Source organism: Chiroxiphia lanceolata, chromosome 2 (assembly GCF_009829145.1).
Source record: "Chiroxiphia lanceolata isolate bChiLan1 chromosome 2, bChiLan1.pri, whole genome shotgun sequence".
NCBI classification, from domain to species: domain Eukaryota; kingdom Metazoa; phylum Chordata; class Aves; order Passeriformes; family Pipridae; genus Chiroxiphia; species Chiroxiphia lanceolata.
In genome coordinates, this window is record NC_045638.1 from 69,018,925 (window position 1) to 69,032,053 (window position 13,129).

The 13,129-nt window shown below is 34.9% G+C and overlaps 1 protein-coding gene across 4 annotated transcripts in view; it reads right to left on the reverse strand.

The window, feature by feature from the left end:
• The window catches only part of NBEA (neurobeachin), a 477,681-nt gene that overhangs the window by 99,448 nt on the left and 365,104 nt on the right, over nt 1-13,129 (reverse strand). For all 4 annotated transcript variants that reach the window (XM_032678783.1, XM_032678782.1, XM_032678781.1 and 1 more), the window contains 2 exons: nt 2,989-3,106; nt 2,010-2,112 (listed from right to left, as the gene is read on the reverse strand). In XM_032678783.1, coding sequence (XP_032534674.1) covers nt 2,010-2,112; nt 2,989-3,106 — 221 coding nt within the window. The remainder of the gene's footprint in view (nt 1-2,009; nt 2,113-2,988; nt 3,107-13,129) is intronic.

Genomic DNA, 13,129 nt, shown 5'->3' on the forward strand with positions numbered 1-13,129 from the left:
TCTGCTTTTGTTGAAATAAAATACAGCCTAAGATGGAAAATTGGTGATAAAAAAAGCATTTTAGCATACATAGTAGCTCCTTTTGATTACTCAGCAAAATTTCTACCTCTCTTAGTTATACAAATAAGCATAATTTTAAAAATTAGCATGCCAGAGCCAACATATTCATAGGAAGGGAAACTATATTCTAACATCAACAAAAGATTAGATTAACTACAGAGCAGTTATAGAGCCAGATTTCCTCTCAATTATTCCACCGCAATCCTAGTGAAGACAATAATGGTATGTAGACAGAGGAAAAAAAAAAAGAAAAAAAACATGATTACAGGGTCTTTATTGTGCATAAATCATACCATGATTACACAAAAAAAAAAAAAAGAAAGAAAAACAACTTCACTACCATATGCCAGATCTATTCTGAAGGCTAGTAAGCCCATTTTCGATTCAAATTGAACTTTAATCAAAAAGGTATGGAAATAACTACATATTATATTGAAGCTGAAACTTTTCTAAATAATTATATATCAACAAACTTTTTCAGACAATTATTCACTGAATAATACACAAAGGATATGAATTTCAAAAGTAAAAAATGTCACTGTAGATAAGAAATTCTGATTGAGAAATTTGCATTTTGTTTGTGCTAGAACATGTGGCCATTTCTGTTTCAGAAAAGAATACTATTACTTTCCACATAGAGACAGCAACTCCTTTAGTTTGAGTATATGGAAGAGCAATGCAAATATTAACAAGATGCCCCAAATTCTCCTTGATCTCAATGAAAACTTGAGAAATCTGGCAGTTTGCCTAAAAGCTTCAGCACATTCAGGAGATCAAGCCTTAGGTATCATGAGACTCTCCAGCTCATGACAGGGAATGATGTTCAGCTGGGAATGAAATAGTTCTCCAGTTCTAAAAATGCTTTGACACTTCAAAGTATTTCCACATTTTGCAGTGGGATAAAACAAGGACAATGTGAAGTCTTAGTTTGTAGGAAATGACTTCAAGAAAGAGAAAGATACACCCCAGACATTACACTGATGAGTAAGTCACTGGCTTTTGACCAAATCAAGCCAAATGGATGTCTGAACCCAAAGCACCATATTTTCTGAATTTCCTGCTGCTTCCTCTCTCCCTTATATTTATTTATTCTTGTTTCATTTTGACCAGAAGTTAATCCTGAACCTAAAAATTTTTTCACCACATTTCTGCTGATACACCCTCAAAAACAATTTTGGGTCTGAACAGACATTTCTAAACAAAAACCCCCTAAACAACAAAAAAGCAAATTGAAAAAAAAGTCAGGTGGGAAATTTCCCCCCTCTGACTAAGTGAAGTACACATGAAGATCATCTTACATATCACTGAAATAGAAATACATTTATAATATAGGATTTCAAAATTTCCAGCCTTATTTCTGGTCATAGGCTGATTTGATATTGATGTTGAAAATCTCTAAGACTGAACCTTAGTTGGTCTTTCTAAAATATATCTCCTTCTTAATTTTGGAAACAGAAGAAGAATAATGCATTACTAATGTATAGAAGCAATTTGGAAGTTGCAAAATAGCCACTATGCTGATAAGCAGTTAAGTAAAATACACACACATTCATACAGAAAAAATTAATTTATATTCAGTAAACACAAAACCTAGTCAAGTTTAGTTCCACATCCTGCATAACAGTCAAAGCAAGGATGAACATTTACCTATAAATTTATAAAATCTGACTGGAAACCAGACTTTGAAGAGATAAGGTGTACGTTTTTTCACTGGAAGGTACTTATTTCCTGTAAGTGGAAAAAAAAATTCTAATAATCTAATTAAAAATAATTTTACTTCTATCCCATACTAATAGGCCATATAGCAAGTAAAGTTTATCAAAGTAACCTTAAGAAGGAGAAAATCTAGAGTTTCATGGCAGGAATAATGTTCTAGGATTGACATTCAAAAAACATCAACTTTATAAAATAACAAACACAAAATATACTAATTATTTTAATTAAATTACCTGGCTTGTGGCAAACCATAGCTGGTTCCTACTCCAACACGTGGTAAACTGTACACAACTTTTTTCACTGTTGCTTGGTCAGGAAAATTAAACATAACAGAAGCTAAATGAAGAAAAGAAAATATGGTATAGTAAAACATTTGCAGAATGTCTGTTTCTCCACCTGCATATATTTTTCAAATGCTCTGATTTCTGTTTGGGGAGACAAATCAGTTCCACTTTTATCCTCCTGGGGATCCAAGGTACAACAGAAATTCCTGCTGTACTTCATAACTGTGTATAGTTAGCTGGTTAACATTTTGGCATTAACTCTCCCATTTTGCAGAAGATCTGTGTTGTTTATTTCAGAGGAACCACAGCTTACTATTAACCCATATAGCCTCTTATCAGGTTGAGAAGTTGTTCAGTAGTTGGCACAGCATTTGGTCTTCTAACTGGTGCATTAAAACACACGGGGTCAAGGAATTGTTTAATTCCTTCCCCAGCTGAAATCAAAACTTACATCTAAGCTCCTCAGGGCAAAAGACCACTGACACACCTCTCCAGCCATTCACCACCCACCAACCATTCATAGTAGCACATACAGAAAACTGAGTGGATCTATTTATTTATTATCTGGTACTTTTTTACTTTCACTCAGTTTATAATTAGAAAAGGAATTATCTCTTTATATTTTTCACTAAAATAATTCTGGAAATTGAGGAGAGGGGTGAGACAATAGAAAAAGCAGATTTCCTATCAAACATCTGAAGAATTTACCAATTGCAGTGATGTGGTTTTGCAAATAAATCTCCCTGCTGCAGAGAAAGCAGTGATTGATTTTAACACAATTTGCACTGAATATATGCAAGAATAAGCATTATTGAACAGATCTAAGCACTTTATCGAAGGAAGCACAGAGTTTAAATTCTAAGATAATAAATAACACACAAAATAACTACTAGCACAATTTTATGCAACAAATGTAACTACGACCTACTTCTGTTTGCCATAAACACTTCCAAAGCTGTGTTCTGGAGAAGATAACGTCTTGAAAAGACAGCCCGAATCTCGCTGAACATCCATTTTCCATGGAGGCCTTCAGTATAGGCGAGGACCTTGAAAGAAAATCAAGGTGACAGCTATTAGCTGGATTTTTCAACAAAATATTGTGTAAGAAGACAGGAAATTTTACCCATCAATGAAGCACAGTTAAGTTAATCATATCTCTTTAACACTTAAAACCCATGAGTTAAAACATGAACTTAAATGTTTTTAAGAAATGCGATGAAGCATACCTGTTGCTAGAAGAATATTAGTAAGTACCATAACCTGATATTCCTCAAACTATTTCTCATAAGTCACATCAACTTCTTTTCCCCAAAAAAACACCCAAACCCAACCTCTACATGCAAGCACAGGGAAATGGACACAGTTGCAATCATGCTTAGCTGTATTTTCTTCCAGCAGTGTGCATGACACCACTGTCAGTAATCTATCAGATAACAGATTTACTTCTGAGACTGTCTTATGCAAAGTACAACCAAAATCATAACTTGCTATTCACACTCTGTTCAGGGTCATAAATTACAAGTCCCTCCATTCCATTAATAAATATAAAAATTAGCCAGAACAGTATGCCAATAGTCACTTTTCTAAAGTTAATTACATTTAATATCCCAAACCATGAACAAAATTTAATGATTTGTAATTTTGCATTTTAAAAATAATGTGAAAATATTTTAAAATAAAATAGTTAAAAATTAGCATTGCTTTTCCAGTTTGACAGTTTCTCAATTGAATGTATTGATCTAAGACTAGATATTAATACTTAAATAATATTTTTCACTTTTCTTTCAGTGTTCAGGATGTTCAGGAAAATAGGGAAAAAAAGACACAATTTAATTAGATATCAGCTTTATCTCCTCTGTGGATTACCATTTCATCAGTATCATGCACTGTAAAACAACCTTTTTCCAATCTTTTTCATTAGATGGAAGGCTGCCTTCAGCCCTCCACATCTGCTCAGGTGGGTTATGCCATGACACTTCTACGAGGAGCCAACTGTCTGGAATAGGGACCCTCACTACACCGACCTGCATTTCCCAGGCTCTTGACTCTGCCTTTGCCTAGGCTGCAGTCACTGAGAGTTACTGCCTCAGTGAAAAAACCACAATGAACACCTTCACTAAAGAGAAATGCAAAAAGGTTTCAGACTGGAGAGACTGAATATCCCTGTTCTCCATTAGGTACATAGAAACTGTCAGTACACCAGCTTGCAGTGCTCTATTCGTTCAGAGATCTTTACTTTCTGTAATCATGACCTACCCCAGCTTCTGAATAGGGAAATGTTAGGAAGACCATATGCTGCTGTCAGTGATCCCTCATGCTTGAGGTAATGGGAATTGTATTCCTTCAGTTTTTTCACTGATGCAGCTTCTAGTTAGCAACGTCTTCATATATGAAAAAGCTAATTTAAATTTGTGCTCTTGGTGTACAACCTTTTTCTCATAATCACGATGAGTCTATTTCAGAGATGACAGTAACAACAGCAATAATACAAATGCACTTCAGCACATAGAAGAGTGTTCAAATGTTAATTCTGTCCCTGATGGAAACTGGTCAGAGGAACACACTCATTCCCCTCTACTGTTCACATTAGAATAAATTACAGACAAAAATTAGAACAACGCTGTGGCTGATGGCACTGTTTCATTCAACTCAGATCTCCACCCTAATTAAACACAGCTTGGAAGAAGGTGAGGGGCTTGATTTCTCTGGAGATCCCTCAGACATATGCAAGAAACTATATGCTCCTTCCATTCAGTCACAGGCCAGTTGTGTAATACTACCTCATAGGCTAAACTCTTGCAATGGTTAAAAATCTGCACCTTATTTTTACTTTGAACTCCGGTAGGTCCCATGGTATCTTTGTCTGTGAGTCTTCTAGTATCAGATGACTTTTTCTTGTGTTGGTAATTACAGACTGGATCCAGTTACTGCTTAGCTTTCTCTTTGATAAGCTAAATAAACCAAATTTTCCCTGTTTCTTTTTTTTCATTGAGATCAGATGCTAGGATACAGCTGGTATCATGTATGTGAAATTCAGGTGGTTAAGAACAATGACTGAAGATTTAAGTACCCTCCTTCTTTGAATGTATTCTGATGCTATCTGATATATAATTTTTGTAAATTCACAGGTTTTTAACATACGGAGAAGGAAAGTGCTCAAGTTTAAAAACCTAAAATATGAGAACAGTCTCTTAGAGAGAGGAGTTTAAATGTATGTAAGTGTAACCAGATCTACAGCAGCCAGAAGATTTGCCAAAGAATTAGTTTCTTGACAAAACACCGTGCTTTGGGATATAACTTTTCATGTAAAAAATATTTACAGTTATTTTTTGTAAAGAAAAATGTTTAATACTGGCTATATCCTATGTATTAGCATTTTAGATGATTCACAGTAATACATTTATGATGTATTGATATATACCACAGCTTAGTTATTATAGATCAACAGTAAATCAATCAATCATACACTGGTTGCCTTTTACTCCTTCCTCTATTTAATTAAGTATAAAGCAATTGTAACTACACAGAGGTACATTCAGCCCACTATGAAATGAATGACTTAAGATAGCACTCCAGTACAACAGCAGGACAGATAGGAAATCAGAGGAAAGGAAGGAGTCTATAATTCAATTACCGTCCTCAATTACACTCTTCTTAACTGTCTATTAGTTCAACAAATATCAGATTATCATTGCCATTATCAAATAATCTCAATTATTTCAGTATTTCTGTTGCATCAATTTCCTGTCTAAGATATACTACCCATTTTTGCCATTCTCCATAACATTCATCTAACACCATTTTCATGTGATGCATTAAACCTTCTGTTATTAGATATCTACAATTTACAGCAGATATAACCGACATTGTTGCAGGATTCTTTCTTGTTCTTATAACAGCCAAATCGAAGTAATTTAATTTTGCTGAATTTGAATCCTTTAAAAGGCTTATATAATTTTTTTTTCTTCCAGAATGATTTTTAGTGTTTCATTTTCTCATATCACATGAATTAAGTCCTGGTTATTTTACATGTTTTTACAGACTGTATGTATTATATATTTCATTGTCTTAAAACATGGAAACAACCACTTCATTAACCAAAAGACACTGAAATTACATTACCTAGTAATCTGAAGCCAAAATTACAATTTGCTTCATCCAACATTTCGTTCTTTATACTTAAAGTCAGCGCTCCTTATCTTGATAGCTTTATGAGTTTTTCTCCTAAAAACAGTCATGAAGACTTTTTGTCTAGGCCTGTTTTAATGGTTGAAATTTCATGACTAAGCACAGAACTCTAGATATATCTCAGATAAACTGAGATAAAAACCAATCAGCCAATATCTACATTTGACCCAAACACACTTTTCAATTTTAATATTAGCTGCAGCTGTTTAGTTTAAAGCACATTTTGCCTTGTAAAACCCTTTCACTCACTCAGGAATATGAGTATGTTTTAAAAATATCAATGGGTCCATGGGCCAGACAACAAAAATTTGCTAGGATGCATTGCAGCAAGACAAAGCTCCCACCTAACAGGGGAATAAGAATTCTCTAAAACTCAGGATTCTGTAATATGGAAAAACATCTATTGGTGACATTTATTTAGATTAAATTAGTAAAGCAGTGTGGGATGCAGATGAAAAGCTCTACAGAAGAGAAGCAGAACCATTACTGCAGTGCTTTCCTACTTGGTTCAAATATGAAGGCTTCATTGTTTTAATTTTATTTTGATGTAATCAAGATCTTTTTTTTCAATTAAGAGTCAAGACATTTTTAGTCATAAATCTATATCAGTAATTATTCAATTATTTATAATTAACTGCTAATTAACAGCTGGAATTTTGAGGCATTGCATTAACCAGAAAACCAGAAATACTGCTAGAATGCCTGGTAGATTATCTCCACAGAAGGAACACTTATGTATTGCGGCTTATTTTTGCTGCTTTATAGCATTTCTTAGTATCTCATAGCACCAGACACAGCATGCAAAAGGATATTCTGGCCCTTTTAATTGTTTTTGGAATTGAAATAATCATAAAATCAAGTGCTATTGAAAAATCAAGGAAAGCAACCAGTACAAGTATTATTTATTCTCAGTTGCTAACTACATTGTATGAACAGTCTGCGAATTCTTTCCACATACTGTTGCAAAGAATTGCTGCATACTTCCTTTTTTAAAAAATAGCTTTTTTGGGTGATTCATTAATGCCTATGCATGTGAATTGAATCTGCCATTTTCAGTGCTAATTCATCATTTGTCTTTTAAAACCAGATTTCTGATTCAGGGTATTTAAATTCTAACTTGATTTCTCAATGAAAGTATCAACTGATACTTTTAACATTACTCAAGCTTTGTTAATACCTAATGCAAAACACATATATCCATTAACATGTAATATAACTTTGTTGATATGTTCTGTGGGTTTGGTTTTTTGTTGTTTTTTTTTTAATTTCTTTTCAAAACACTAATTCCCTGATTTCCTTCATTACTCACTACCTTTTATACTATCAAACAAGAGCACAGTAATGGACACGATTGCCTTGTACTTATCTGTAGTAGAACTGGCTCATTTCAAAATTCCCATAGATTATTTATTTTTCAAGTCTGAAAGTGATTCTCAGAGCCATGTTTTCTGAATAAAACAGCCATTTCCTGAAATTAAATGCATTTTCCTTTATCAACGACCAGAAAGACTTGTAAGAATACTGTAATTTTGGTACTGAAGACACTTTTTCATTTTATAAAGACAGTCTGGTTCAGTGCTTGAGTGCAGCTACTAATATCTTTAACTTGGATGCCACTATTTTAGTTAGAATATCAAGGAAAAGAGCTCTGGCATGTCCTTAGTGTAGATATCAAAATCCCATCTATCTGTTAGATGGCTCTGCTACCTGGCAACATGGGGTATTGTCTTTGCCACATGGTAACTTTCATTTTCTTTTTCCTCTAGAGAAGCGAGAAACTTCTATGAATTTATCCTTTTTTCTCCTAAATTTACCCCTCCTACTTCTTCAGCATTAATAATTTCAGAAAGCATTCACTCTGCATTTGAACAGCTTTGTCTTGACTAAGTAAAGCCTTGTGGGTTGCTGTTGTGTCTTTGTAGCCCAACCCAAAGAAATGCTTCATACTTTTATTTGGTTCAGAAGTTTGGAGACATATGTTTAAAAATACCATACTGTATATTCCCATTCTTCTCCTCCATCAGTCCAATTTAATTTTATTATTTTTTTCAAGTCTATTTTTCAGTGTTTTAAGTGTTCTGAATTATGTGTGCAGGACTGTATTTTTCACCAAACTCAGCATGTCTTCTTTAACACTGCCAATTTTAGATACAACTATTTTATTTATGCACTAACTATACTCTGTGCCTTTTTTGTCTTTTTATTTTTTTAAACTAAGCTTGAAAAGTTGTGTTTCTTCCAATACAAAATAAGCCCTTGACATCTACATATTCTGTGGTCTCTTAGTTTGAATAGGATTTTGGTTTGTACTTCGGTCTTCATTCACCATTACCAATTTTTGGAAGACAGATTACCTGCAAGAGCAAACTGTGAGTCTATCTCATATGTCTCAACCTTGAGCAGAAGAAAGGAAGAAGTCTTGGTTCATTTCAGTTACGCTGAAGTCCCTAAACCTATGTTACCAAAATGAACAGAAAAGCAGCCTTGCTGCTCCAGGTTTTCAGGTCAGGAGCTTGCACACAGATTTTCATGGCAGACTTTTCTGTGAATGCAGCTACCAAGGAGAGAAGAGAAATTGTCTGAAAGTCCCTTGTCTGTCCTTGTCAAATGAATATTTAATATTCCCTGAGGTTGAGAAAGTGTTTTTACAATGAAATTCTGTTCTAAACTTAAAAAAACCCAACAATGTATATTTTTGTTAGTCTGACACTATCCTCCTCCTGAGAAATAAGCAAACATTTGTGATGGGCATGAACTATCCAAAAAGTTCTGCTTGGGTCTTATGCCTCCATATTGTCTGGTGGAACCTGTACCTCCTGCTTTTAAGTATATAGTGAGTTAAGAGGTTCATAATGAAAAAGCTGAAATCTGATTTGTTGTGTCACCTAATCTTTTTTGCATATGAATAAGTGGAAAATTAATAATAATAATAATAATAATAATAATAATAATAGAGGCCAAGGAGAGGAGGAAAAAAGACATTATCATTGTGGGAAATGCTACTAACCTTTATAGTTATATTTGAAATAACAAGCAAAGCCGTGCTTCAATCACAAAGCAGCAGCTGATTTCATATTAACCATTTTGTAATATCCTAGTAACCATAAAAACCACTGAATTTACCTGGTACATTCCCTACATCAGCGTCTTACAGGATGCTTCCAAATTTGCAACCTCAGCACTTAAAAAATGCCTGCCAAGAATCATAGAATTGTCAAGGCTGAAAGAGACCTTTAAGACCATCAAGTCCAAGCGTCAACCCAGCACTGCCACTGTAACCCCTAAACCACTAAACCATATCACCCAGTGCCAGATTCAGATGCCTCTTGAACACCTTCAGGGATGGTGACTCTATCACCTTGGGCACCTATTCCAATGCCTGACCACATTAACAGTGAAAAAATTTTTCCTACTATCTAATCTGAATATCCCCTGTGTCACCTTAAGGCCATTTCCTCTCGTGCTCTCACTGCAGGCATGGTAGAAGAGACTGGCCCCCACCTCACTACATCCTCCTGTAAGGGAGTTGTAAAGAGTGATGAGGTCCCCCCCCTGAGCCTCCCTCTTTTTGAGACTAAACAAATCCATCTCCCTCAGCCATTCCTCATAAGACATGTTCTCTAGTCCTTTCACAAGCCTTGTTGCCCTTCGCTGGACACACTCCATGGAGGAGAAAACATGGAGGACTTCACAAAAACAGATCACAGTGTATGGATATTCTTCAGAGTGCTGTTTAGAGCCAACTACAGAAGTGTGGTTATGCATCTGTTCCAGGTACACAATAGGTATTCATAAAACAGTTTGGCATCATTGTATGCTTTTAGAGGTTAGAAACACGTGAAAATGATTACTGAAAATTATTCTCTCCTGTCAGGGATTTGGATTTTCCATCTTCAAGAGTTTTCTAGCATTGCTATTTGCTTCAAGGAAAATGTGAAATTCTGAAAGCAGATCTTCATAGGTTAAGAAAAATGGCTCACATGCACATACAGCAAACCTTCTCCAGAACAATCTAAAAGTACAACAGCTCACTAGAAGTACATGGCAGACTGCATGATTCCTTCATGTATTCTAAGTACAGATTGGGATGACAGACATCGATGGTATGGAACCAGACTCTTAGGGTTTATGAAATACTATATTGAGTAGGCATTATATAATTTCAAAATTTTTAATGAAGTACTGAGTACGATCAACTTTCATATTTAGCAGGAAAAATAAGCATACACTGTAACTAGAGATATATCATGTCAAGATACGTAAGTGTAAAAAGAAAATACATTTATTAAGAAAATATATTTATTAAGAAAACATCACGTAAGTTCAAATAATGAAACACCTTGTATTTTGCTTTTCTAAAATGGGAAACTGAGAATGGAAATAGACAGAAAGGGCAAATCAAATTAATTTAATGTCCTAGTGTTTCATTGACTTCTTACTACTTTTTCATACATTTAAAACCACTGTAAGGACATCCTCTCTGCCTCAACTCCCACAATCACAATGGAGTAAATACTTCTAAAATTTCATCAAAATACTATGCTATCATTTTTTCTTTGCACATTTTGGTCAGTAAAATGTTCTCACTTTCTCTTTACATTAAGGTGTCTTTTCCCCTTCTTCATAACCAGCTTCTGTGTAAAATGTTTCTTTATTTGTAAGCCCTAAAAGCTTTCCTCCAAGTAGATCTTGTAATGCTATGCTCTGCAGGATGAGCTGAGTATTGTGACATTATAATTTCTCAATTCACTTCAGTTTTTAAAACTCTTTTTAAGACTTTTTTTTTAAATAAATATTGGCACTCCTGTTTCGTTTTTCTCCTCGTCTTCAGGGATATAAAAAATGCAGATATTATTTTTGTGGTTTTGGGCTTTACTTCCTTGCCAAATATTCTCAGCTTATACTTCTATTTCCAATGTTTTTTTAAGCTTTTGAGAGGCCCCTTGTCTTGAAACATGAGGTTCTGTTCACCCAAACCTTTTCTAAATTTGATTTCTCTGGTCAGCATACCACTTCAGTATCTATTAAAACAATGCCCACTCAGCTGAAAGCAATAGACGCTCTTATTCCCACACTCATTTTCAGTCATCTGAAAAATTATTTGAAGTTGGTCCATTTGAAGGTCATTTTCCTCTTTTCATTGGCAAAATGGTTTTGCATGTTATGATTTTGTGTTTTAGGTAAGAAATTGAAAGGATATTGGGATTTTTTGAGAAGTAGTTGCAATAAAGTAATTAGTGTTAAAGAACCCCTGCTCCTAGCTATGGAAATGCTGCTGCTGAATGTTAACATCCAGATCAAATAATCCAGAGAGAATATCTAATGTATTCTAAATGTATTCTTTCTAACACTGATTTTGTCAAACACAAATGCATAGTTTTAAATATAAGGATAAGTGCTGCTGACATGGGAAAATGTTACCTTTGTGACAACAGAATTCTAAATAATAATTATTTTATCATTGATTTTATGGTCATTGCACATCTGTGTGCCTTTGCCTGGTTTCCTCCCTATTCAACATGCAAACAGATAGCCAATTTAGGCAACTCATGAAATTCCAGCAATAGACTGACATTCTTGGGAAGAATAGCATCAGGAAGAGGTAGTATAAGACATCATCAACTTAGAAAAGGTAGGCAGAGGCCTTTTTTAGGCTCTACTTCCAGACAAAGCCAACAATTACTGTTCTAAGCAAAGGTTTCAGCTGATTTAAGGATTTTAAACCAGGAATAAAGCTGATAGTGATCGCTGGGGCAACAGTACATGTGGAGAAGTAGAAGACAAATACATTCTAGTGCCATAGAAAACTGTGTTAGAGCACAGCTCGACTCAAAATACAGAGACTGAGAAAACAAATAATGGTGCAAAATTCAAAGTGGAAAAGCTCAATTAGTTATAGTCAGCAACAGGATTGAAGCAGATTGTGTCAGTTACCTCACAAGGTTTAAGATGATTTTTTTGTTAACTTTGGCACAATGGGATGCCAGACCCAAATCTAGTGAGAAATGCTAACAGAACCAATGATTCCATTCTAATTCTACAGCTCGTGCTCAGAGAACAACCTAAACAGGTGAACGGTGATCTCAGTACTTAGACTCAAACTCCTCCGAGCAATTCTGCCCCAGCACCACATTCAGTGACATGCAATCAAATTATTTCAATTAGAACTGCAAAAATTACATTTTCAGTTGAGTGTGCATGCTAAAAAAGACATAAAATTCACAGGACCTGAGTAAAAACTTTATTTTTCAGGAATAAAAATAGCGATCTTCTTTTTCTGTTACCTGGTTTATTCTCCTTAGCAAAAGTAAGGTAGTGGAAAGAAAGGACTCATAATATTTACAAATTTGATAAATGCTTGTAACTTGAAATCAAAGTGGGATATTTATTCATTAAATAGTTTTTTGACAGAAAATGCAGCTTTTTAAACTTGAAATATTAGTTAATTTCTTGTATTTCATAGAATTTGTGAGGCTTTTAGCTGAGAAAAGTTGCAAGACTAGATTCAAACACCAGCATGAAAACACACAAGTTTTCTTTTGCCTAAAGTGAGAAGTTCGGATAGGCACTCAGATTCAGTTCCCTTCTAACTCAAAGATACGTGAACCCAAATGACACCCTTCCCCAACACTTTCATCTACTCCACCTCACCACTGAGCTCTCAATGAGCAGCTCAGAGTTGGATGAGTGCTCCTAACTGGTTCGGGATGGACAGTGCATGAGTGAGCTGCCACAGTTCTGTGTTGCCCCAAGGAAAGGCAGAGGGAAGCAGCTCCTGGCAAGCTCCTGCACATGTACAACAGGTTAAACAATAGAAAGAGAAGCTCTCTGACTTCTGTCACGTTTCTGCAAGGATTGCAAAGCAAACATTGCTCATTGGT